Below are 8,526 nucleotides of genomic sequence, written 5' to 3' on the forward strand. Positions count from 1 at the left end.
CTTGACATTACACTCACTGCGGCAAATCACAAAAAAAATGTTTATATAACGACCCGGAAATATTTAGAGGAAGGGGACGATATAGAATGGGAGGGGGGTTCTATTCAAAGTGAATCTTCAAAACACCATTCTTGATCTTACTACTTCAATGTGCATACAACATAACCGGGCACCTGACACATTCAGAGAATAAAGTGCTGAGTTCTTCCTCAGAAAGGGTGGGTGGCTCTGAAAAGAGCCTTTGGTTTTAGGAAAGTTAGTGGGAAGCTGACTTCACTTTCCCTTGGCCTTGTGGTGGCTCTCGGTCTTCTTGGGCAGCAGCACCGCCTGGATGTTGGGCAGGACACCGCCCTGCGCGATGGTGACTTTGCCCAACAGCTTGTTGAGCTCCTCGTCGTTGCGGATGGCCAGCTGCAGGTGGCGCGGGATGATGCGCGTCTTCTTGTTGTCGCGGGCCGCGTTGCCAGCCAGCTCCAGGATCTCGGCCGTCAGGTACTCGAGCACCGCCGCCAGGTAGACGGGCGCGCCGGCCCCGACCCGCTCGGCATAGTTGCCCTTGCGCAGAAGGCGGTGGACTCGCCCTACCGGGAACTGCAGGCCGGCGCGGGAGGAGCGCGTCTTGGCCTTGGCGCGAGCCTTGCCACCCTGCTTACCGCGTCCGGACATGATGGGCGTGCTCAAACTACACCAAAAACGTGTGTGAAAGAACAAAAAACCCCACACGCTTTATAGCCGCTTTGGGCGCGAAAAAGAAGCTGAGCCATTGGCTGAAGTTGTAAGTTCATTTTAAATATTGTAAATGCAATTTCTAAAACACGCATTTTGATTGGACAATACTGAACCGAGAGCTCCATATGTCCTCCAATCACAAGTTAGACTCTGCTGCAAGTTGAGTTCTAAAGAAAGAGGACTGGACCCGTCTGGTAGTGATTGTTTGGGTACTTAAGGTTTCCTATACCCGAGCCAGTGGAGTCCGCCTCGGTCCCCACGAGGGCTTCAAGAAGGTGCGGACCAAGGCGCCGAAGTAGGATGGAAAGAATCGCGCACGAGTTCTGGGAGATCCAGACCACGGTGCGCCTGCCGCTGCCCAAGTACACCACCGCCACGTGGGCTCGCCAATGGCTGCCCATACAACAAAGGTTCTCTTCAGAGCCAACCACGCTTCCACGGAAAGTAGCGGATACATATTTATTGTTTAGTTTCCTTCAGTGAAGCTGGAAAGAATCCGCAGGGCCGGTAGAACGCAAAAAGCGCTGCAAACGTTAGGCACTTTAAGGCAGTGTCAGGTTCGTTTGTGTTCCCAATCGCGTTCGGAAATGCATTGTAGTTTTCTTTTCTGCTACAATAGCCAAAATTCGCTTTTGGCAACGTAATTAATTCACTGAACTCCCGGAAGTAGCAGTACTTGAAAAACCCCGCCAGGGGTTGCAAGTTGTCACGGGGTCGTGCTTTTCAAAGAAGTTATTTCGGGGGGGCTGGGATTGTGGCTCAGAGGTAGAGTGCTCGCCTAGCAAGCACGAGGCACTGGGTTTGATCCTCAGGACCACGTAAATGTAGAATAAAGATTTTGTGTCCACCTAAAACTTAAGAATAATTTTTTTTAAGGAGTTATTTGGAAGGTACAATTAAGAATTGTTATTGGCGCCCGTTTCGCATAAGCTCTGCAGTGCTGCACTTAGGCGAGCTGAAATGATTTGCATCCAAGCGCAACAGGCCAGGGAAGCTCCTTCAGGTTAAAATGTTGAGCAAGGAACCCAGCAACGTGGAGAAGCCACTTTCTTAAAATCTTTAATCAGGAGATAAGCATTTGCTGGTTCAGAGAGGTAGCTATCAGGCTGGGATTTGAGAGTCCATGATTTGATTATCAGCAAAAGAGGTTGCAGAACCTAGTGCCTAAAGAACAGATATCCAGCAAAGCCACAGAGGTAGGCAGAGAGACAGACGCCATGGCTCGCTAGGAGTATTCTGGAGACTTTCAATGCTTGATGTAAAATTCCTCAATCTCTCCCTCCCCAGTATCCCAATGGTGCTTAAATTCTCCTTTCTGGCATTTCATAGTATTAATACCTCTGCCACCTGTTATCCTCTCTGCCATAGAACACTTGTATTGTAAATCCATGTTCTACCCTCCCAGGATCTCACCAGGGACTCCAAAACCACCATTTAAGGCTTTTCTGTTGCTCTGTCTTCCTTTTCCTTGAAGCTATGGGTTGCGTTCTCTGTCTTGTCACAGGCAACAAAGAGCCCCAAAGTCATACTAATAGGCCAGCGGATCTTGAAAAATGCACGGATTTATGGTTTACTTTTCTAAAACAGGGTTTCGTCCCTCAGTTCTGCGCCGTCATTCAGGCTGGACGCACTGGGACTGGGGACAGTCCTCAGAAGAGCTGCCTTCCTGGTGTTCCTGAATTTGTAGGCCTCACAATTGTCACCTCCCTTCATTCTTTGCTTTCCGGGAAGACTGTTCCCTGTCTTTGAGGGATGAACCTCTGGAGCCGGCGGGAGAAGACTTATTGCCCTCGTGTGGTAGAAGACGAACCCATGCCCAAGGCGCTGTTCTAAGGGGACTGACACCATCTCTCTGTGCCGCAGTCTACACGTTAGAGGAAGGTTTCCACTGATGGTCTTAACTGAAGGATTGAAGTTTAAGCGTGGGCGAGGGGAGGCGAATGGGGAGGGCAGGGGAGTGGAGGGAGAGAGGGGACATACTGTGGTATGATCAAACTGTCCAAAACAAAAACAAACAAAATTGTCTGTATCCTAAAATAAATGAAAATAATAGGATCATGCTTTCTAATTCTGGCCCTCAAAATAACAAATACCTAAATATTTCCTATAAACCTAAACACTGACAAAAAACAATGATCTTCCTGAGTTTTGCGAGGCTGCTGTTGGAAGGTTTGTCATGACTTGAAGTTTAGATGTGAAGTGTCACCCAAAAGCTCGTGTGAGAGAATGCAAGGAAGTTTAGAGGTGAAATGAAAGGTACCTGAGTGTCTTAACTGAATCAGAGGATTAATCCTCTGATATGGATCAACTGGGTGGTAATTGTAGGCAGGTGGGGTGTGGCTGGAGGGGATAAGTCAACAGGGGCATTTTTTTTTAAATTTTTTATTTTGGGGGTGTTATGCTCGAATTCGGGACCCCCAAAAGACCACCAGAGACCAAGATCGATGTAAGCAGCAAAGAGGCGTTTATGGCGAGCTAGCTGGGTCCTCCGCACACACACAGCAACTGGTGACGCTGAGAGGCCAGGGTTTGCAGCAGTTTTATGCATTCTTTGGGGAAGGCAGGGACTTCACATACATCATAGCATCTCTTAGCAAATCATCACACACTGCAGGAAAAATCATAAAACAACTCTAAAACATGATTAGCACATTCACTGGGGGGAACTAGTTGGGTAGGGGTGATTGGTTAGTACAAGAGGGGGATTCCTTTGAATTGATTGGTTTAGGCCACGAGGGGAGTACTGCTGAACTACATGGTTTCCCAACACGTTATCCACCACCATAAACTACTGGGGGTCATCTGGCATCCCAGGTATTTCCCTGTCTCATGCTGATTGGTGGCTGCTAGGGGGTTGCTATGGATCCCCACCTAGCCTGACTGAGTCAGGGACACCTGGTGCTGCAGATCTCTCCTGTTATTTGTAGATAAACAACTCAGCAGGGTGGGAATGTGCTTAGGAGTGCTCTGTGGGTCTTTCCAAGGACAAAGGTCACGTCCCTTCCTTGGGCAGCTCTGAGGTAGAGGCTGGTTTTTCAGGAGGGGTGTTATATTTTGTCCTTGGTAAGCTGAGCTATATTTCTGCTTCCTGGTGCCATGTCCAGAACTTCTTTCCTTCTCTACACTCCTCTGCTTTGATGATCTGCCTCACCTCTAGGCTCAGTGAGATGGGGTTGGCTGTCTATGAACTGAGACCTCTGAAACCATGAGTCCCAAATAAACTTTTTCTTTTATAAAATTATTCTTTTTGGTCACAGAGGCAAAAACAAAACAAACAAACAAAAAAACACCTAGGCTAAAACACCTAGGGGCAGGATGATTGTGTGACCCAGCTGAAGTTTTTCCACGGTGACCTGGCCAATGTAAACTTGGAAACCTCAATGATTTGCACATTTTCTTTTCCTTTTTCTCGTTAACATGGTTGTTCTTATGTTCTGTTTGCTCTCTTGCCTTCTTTGCAGGTAGACTTTCTTTTTCAAATGTTTGTTAGTCCTGCTTTGACAGCTTCTACTGCCTCACTGTGTCCAAACATCCTGTTAAAACTCCTGTGTTAATTCAGCAAGGTTGACAACACTGTGCCACAAGCTGGGTGGCTTGAACAGCAGTTATTTTCTTGCAGTTCAAGAGGATGGAATTTCAAGATCCGGGTGTGGGTAGATTCAGTTTCCTCTGAGGCCTCTCCCTGGCTTGCAGAAGGCTCCCTCTGGTTGTGCTCTCTTGGACTTTTCTCTACACATTTTCATTTGTATCTCCTGGGTCCTATCAGGTTAGGCTTCCCCTCCCTTATGACCTCATTTAACCCTGATTACCTCTGTAATGAAACAGGGTTTTTGTGCTGGGGATAGAACCCCAGACCTCAAGCATGCTAGGCAAATGCTTTACTCTTGAGCTACACCCTTAGCCCATTAATTACCTCTTTAATGCAGGGTCTCGCACCACAGGCAGTCAGGAGCCATTTTCTTTGAGTGTATACAGAAGTGAACTGAAGTAAAAATTAAAATTCTCAGCCGCTGACAGCAAGAGGTGGAAATAGTGGAGGGTGTGGGCATTGCTGCATTTGGCTTTTATTTTTAATTGACAAATCAGTTGTGTATGTTCATGGTGTGCAATGGATGTTCTGATATATGTGTACAATGTGTAATGATTAGCAAATCTGTCACCACTCACCTCTGTCTCACTGTGATATAGTCCCCTCTGCCTGAATTCCTTTGGTACTCTCTCTAGAACTCCCTGCCATTTCTTTGTGATTGATGCCTTCTGTTTTGTCTTACTGCTTCCTACAGTCTATTGAAATAAAGTACAGGATCTCTCAGATTAGGCTTAAATCAGCTATCTAATGAAATCTAACGAGTCACTGATTTAGTCTTTTTTTTTTTTTTTTTTCTGTGAGAGGTAGGAAGAACCAGTTGTTTTTGTCTAGTTTAAAGAAACATTTTGAGTGGGAAAAGATGTCAACTTGCATCTTATAGGGCAACACTTTTTTTTTTTTTTTTAGAAGCAAGACTAATAGACTAAAAGTCAATGACAGACTTTTAGCTTGTTATGTTTGTTTTTTGCTATTTTGAGATAGGGTCTCACTATGTCGCCCAGGCATTCCTCAAACTCCTGGGCTCAAATCATCCTCCTGCCTCAGCCTCTTGCGTAGCTGGGACCACAGGCAGGACTTTCATGGGTCATGAAAGTCTTCAGAAGTCTGTGGCCTTTGAAAATCCTTCACCTGAAATATTAGCAGTGGGGTCTATTTTCTGTCCCTCTGCAGCTGTGAGGAAGTCTCTCAGCAGTAGGAGGCCTGTGTTTTCAAGGTGAGATGTTCAAGAGTCAACTTAGTGCTTAGATAAAAACAGACTTCAGCTGAACACTGGGATGGAGAAGTAATAGGGAAGAAGAGGACTACTAATAAAAGGGTCTGAGTCATCACTTAGTTACAAGTGGACAGAGGAGACTCTAGGTAGGTACCAGGAATGAGCTAATCCATGGGATTTGCATCTTTGATTGTCCTTGATTTATTAGACTATTTTACAGCTCAATAGAGGGAGAATTTAAGTTGTAAAAACAATTGATAAAATACCAAATTATTCCAGGTGGAGAGTGTAGAAAGGAAACAAGGCAGACATGGAGTCTCAGTTCCCATTTCTCCTCCAAAACTCACAGAAACATGCAGTTCTCAGTTGGGAGCGTATCAGGCCGCCCTAGGAAATTCTGAGATTGGGAAATCTCCACAGTTGGCATTTCCAATACAAAGTGGGCAACTGAAGACTACACTTTGAGGAAGCAGAGGCTCGAGTTCTGTCTTCCAACCTGCTGCTTGAAAATCCACTTTCTGTATGATTTACTGGTCTGGTCTTCCTGATCCCCTTCACCTCAATTAAAAGTGATCTCTAGAATGTCTTCCAGCATGAGTCTCCTCCCTGTGGGTCAGTGAAACTATCACAACAGACGCAACTAAGATGACATTTGTTTCAGTCTTTGGAAGAGTGCTATACGAAGAGAATGTGCTTTGAGGCCTGTGGGCTGGCTCTTTTCAAAATGGTACATTTATACAACTGTACCCTTTTCATTTCCATGCTTACCAGTAGGAAACTGCATAGAGCCAAGAACTAGTCCTTGTAGGAATTAGGAGGTAACAGAGTTCCCTACATTAAAATAGTATTCTTTATGTAGTTACAATGTCTTAGAAAAAACTAAAAATCCATTACTTGAATAGATCCCATGAATAAATAGGAAATAATGGTTTATCTCGCTTGGCAATTATTGCAGGCAAATTACATGTGTCTTTGGAGATCTATGAGATTAAAAATCTTGTCACAGGGAAGTGTTTTAAAATTCAAGACAGATGGCAATTGTATTGCCATATGTCCATATTTAGGCCAGACTGAAAATGGAGTGGGACAGATAAACATCAATGATACAGTTGCCCTAAGAAAGTGGATACAGGACTGGGGATGGAGTTGAACAGTACTTACATATTATGAATGGTTGCTTTTCTTCATTAAAGTATAAAATAGATTTGTAGTCAATATCATGATATTAAATAATAGATTAATTCTGTGTGGTCCTTTTTGTATTCTTCCATAGTTTTTTAAAAAGTAAAAGACAGTGAAGGATAACGTTGAATACGGGTGTTCAATGAATTAGACATTGTGGTCTTTAACTAATATTAAACAAAACAGAACCTAAGATGTGCCAGGTGGCACCAGAGTTTGTTCTAAGTACAATGAAAAGCTACAGTGTTAAGACACAAAGATCTCTGTCCTGGTGAATTGACTTCCCATGGGGGAGAAAATACTAAGAGAGTAAACAAAATACAGTATATTAATAAATGCCGAGGAGGAACACGGCAGGGATTGTTGGGAGAGCCATTTTACATAAAGCTATTTCCTTTCAAGTGAAGTGGCAGGAATTTACTTCTGGCTCACAGTATGATAGGAGCAGAGATAGAAATATTCCCAGTGATGGGTTAATATTAATTTATCGCCTCGCATGTCTTAACCGAAGTCTGCTTTCTGAAACGTGTATTAAAATCTTAGAAGAATTTTTGGGTGAAAATATCCTTGAAAAGGCAAGACAGAAAAAAGTTAGCAGAGGATGGTTTCGATCCATCGACCTCTGGGTTATGGGCCCAGCACGCTTCCGCTGCGCCACTCTGCTGCCTGGCCCCGACGTGAGATAATAGCATCTTTATTATTTCCACAGAAGGGCTCCCCGCCCCACCCCACCCCACCCCACCTTACCTTACCTTCAGCTTCTTGCAAGCGAATTGTTTGTCCTGGTTCATTCCTAAATAAAAGGACCCAGAGGGCAACTGGCTGGAAACATCCCAGAGGAGAGCAGCTTGATGTTCCCGCAGGAAACTAGCCCTTCTGCACGCAGCCTGCTGGCTTCGTTCTCCGTGAAGAAGCGAAGTGCGCCAGCTCCTAGTGGGGAAGCAGTGGCGAGAAGGTTAAAAAGCACAAAAGACACTAGTCTGCATTGGCCGGGAATCGAACCCGGGCCTCCCGCGTGGCAGGCGAGAATTCTACCACTGAACCACCAATGCTTGGCCGGCGTCTACCTCTCATGGTACTAAGAATGTTTGCTTTGCCTCCTTTTTTTTTTTTTTTCTTTTTTAAATCAAACTGTTGACATATTTTCCTTTCAAAAAAGTAAGCTTCAGTAATTTCACTTTTACTAACAGAGCTTCAGCGGCCCTTCTTTCTTTTTTCTCAGGGAAATCCCACTCACTATGAATTGAAAGCCTCAGGCAGCGACATAGGTGGACTCTCGGGGCTGGACCCGGTCGAGGCGGATCGGTGGGGGAACTTGCGGTGCCTTGAGGCTCGCGCGGGGTCACGGGGCCGTGAGGGTCAAGGGGGTGCCGTGCGCGTCGGGGTCCTGAGGGTGGTGGGGGGCTGCGCGTCGGGGTCCTGAGGGTGGTGGGGGGCTGCGCGTCGGGGTCCTGAGGGTGGTGGGGGGCTGCGCGTCGGGGTCCTGAGGGTGGTGGGGGGCTGCGCGTCGGGGTCCTGAGGGTGGTGGGGGGCTGCGCGTCGGGGTCCTGAGGGTGGTGGGGGGGCTGCGCGTCGGGGTCCTGAGGGCCGTGGGGGCCGTGCTGCTCCTGAGCCGGCTGGCTCGCTGCGCCCCGCGTTCCCGGGCGCTCCTGGACTCGGAGGCGCCCTCCGACGAGCGTCGCTGGCTCCGGAGCCGAGGGCGCCCGGACACCCCCGCGCGGACTCCGGGGTCTGGAACTAGAAGCGCCGCGGCAGAGGAGCCCTGGACGCTCCTTCAGGCACAGGGAGAGCCAGGGCTCTAAGGGACCCTTTG

The 8,526-nt window shown here is 46.9% G+C and overlaps 2 protein-coding genes and 2 non-coding genes across 4 annotated transcripts in view; 1 reads left to right on the forward strand and 3 right to left on the reverse strand.

The window, feature by feature from the left end:
- The window catches only part of LOC114102782 (histone H2B type 1-K), a 38,212-nt gene extending 35,572 nt beyond the window's left edge, over positions 1-2,640 (forward strand). Inside the window, exon 2 of the mRNA XM_071613736.1 lies at positions 2,317-2,640. Coding sequence (XP_071469837.1) covers positions 2,317-2,416 — 100 coding nt within the window. The 3' untranslated portion in view covers positions 2,417-2,640. The remainder of the gene's footprint in view (positions 1-2,316) is intronic.
- On the reverse strand, positions 241-666 carry LOC114102678 (histone H2A type 1). Its single transcript, XM_027948163.2, has one exon. The coding sequence runs from the start codon at positions 664-666 to the stop codon at positions 274-276; it is 393 nt and encodes a 130-aa protein (XP_027803964.1). The 3' UTR covers positions 241-273.
- A 4,665-nt stretch (positions 2,641-7,305) lies between the features above and the next one.
- Trnam-cau (transfer RNA methionine (anticodon CAU)) lies at positions 7,306-7,377 on the reverse strand. The gene has a single exon. It is a non-coding gene; the product is annotated as a tRNA-Met (tRNA).
- A 317-nt stretch (positions 7,378-7,694) lies between these two features.
- Positions 7,695-7,765, reverse strand: Trnag-gcc (transfer RNA glycine (anticodon GCC)). Its single transcript has one exon. It is a non-coding gene; the product is annotated as a tRNA-Gly (tRNA).
- Positions 7,766-8,526: the final 761 nt, after the last annotated feature.

This window comes from Marmota flaviventris, chromosome 6 (genome assembly GCF_047511675.1).
Source record: "Marmota flaviventris isolate mMarFla1 chromosome 6, mMarFla1.hap1, whole genome shotgun sequence".
Classification (NCBI taxonomy): domain Eukaryota; kingdom Metazoa; phylum Chordata; class Mammalia; order Rodentia; family Sciuridae; genus Marmota; species Marmota flaviventris.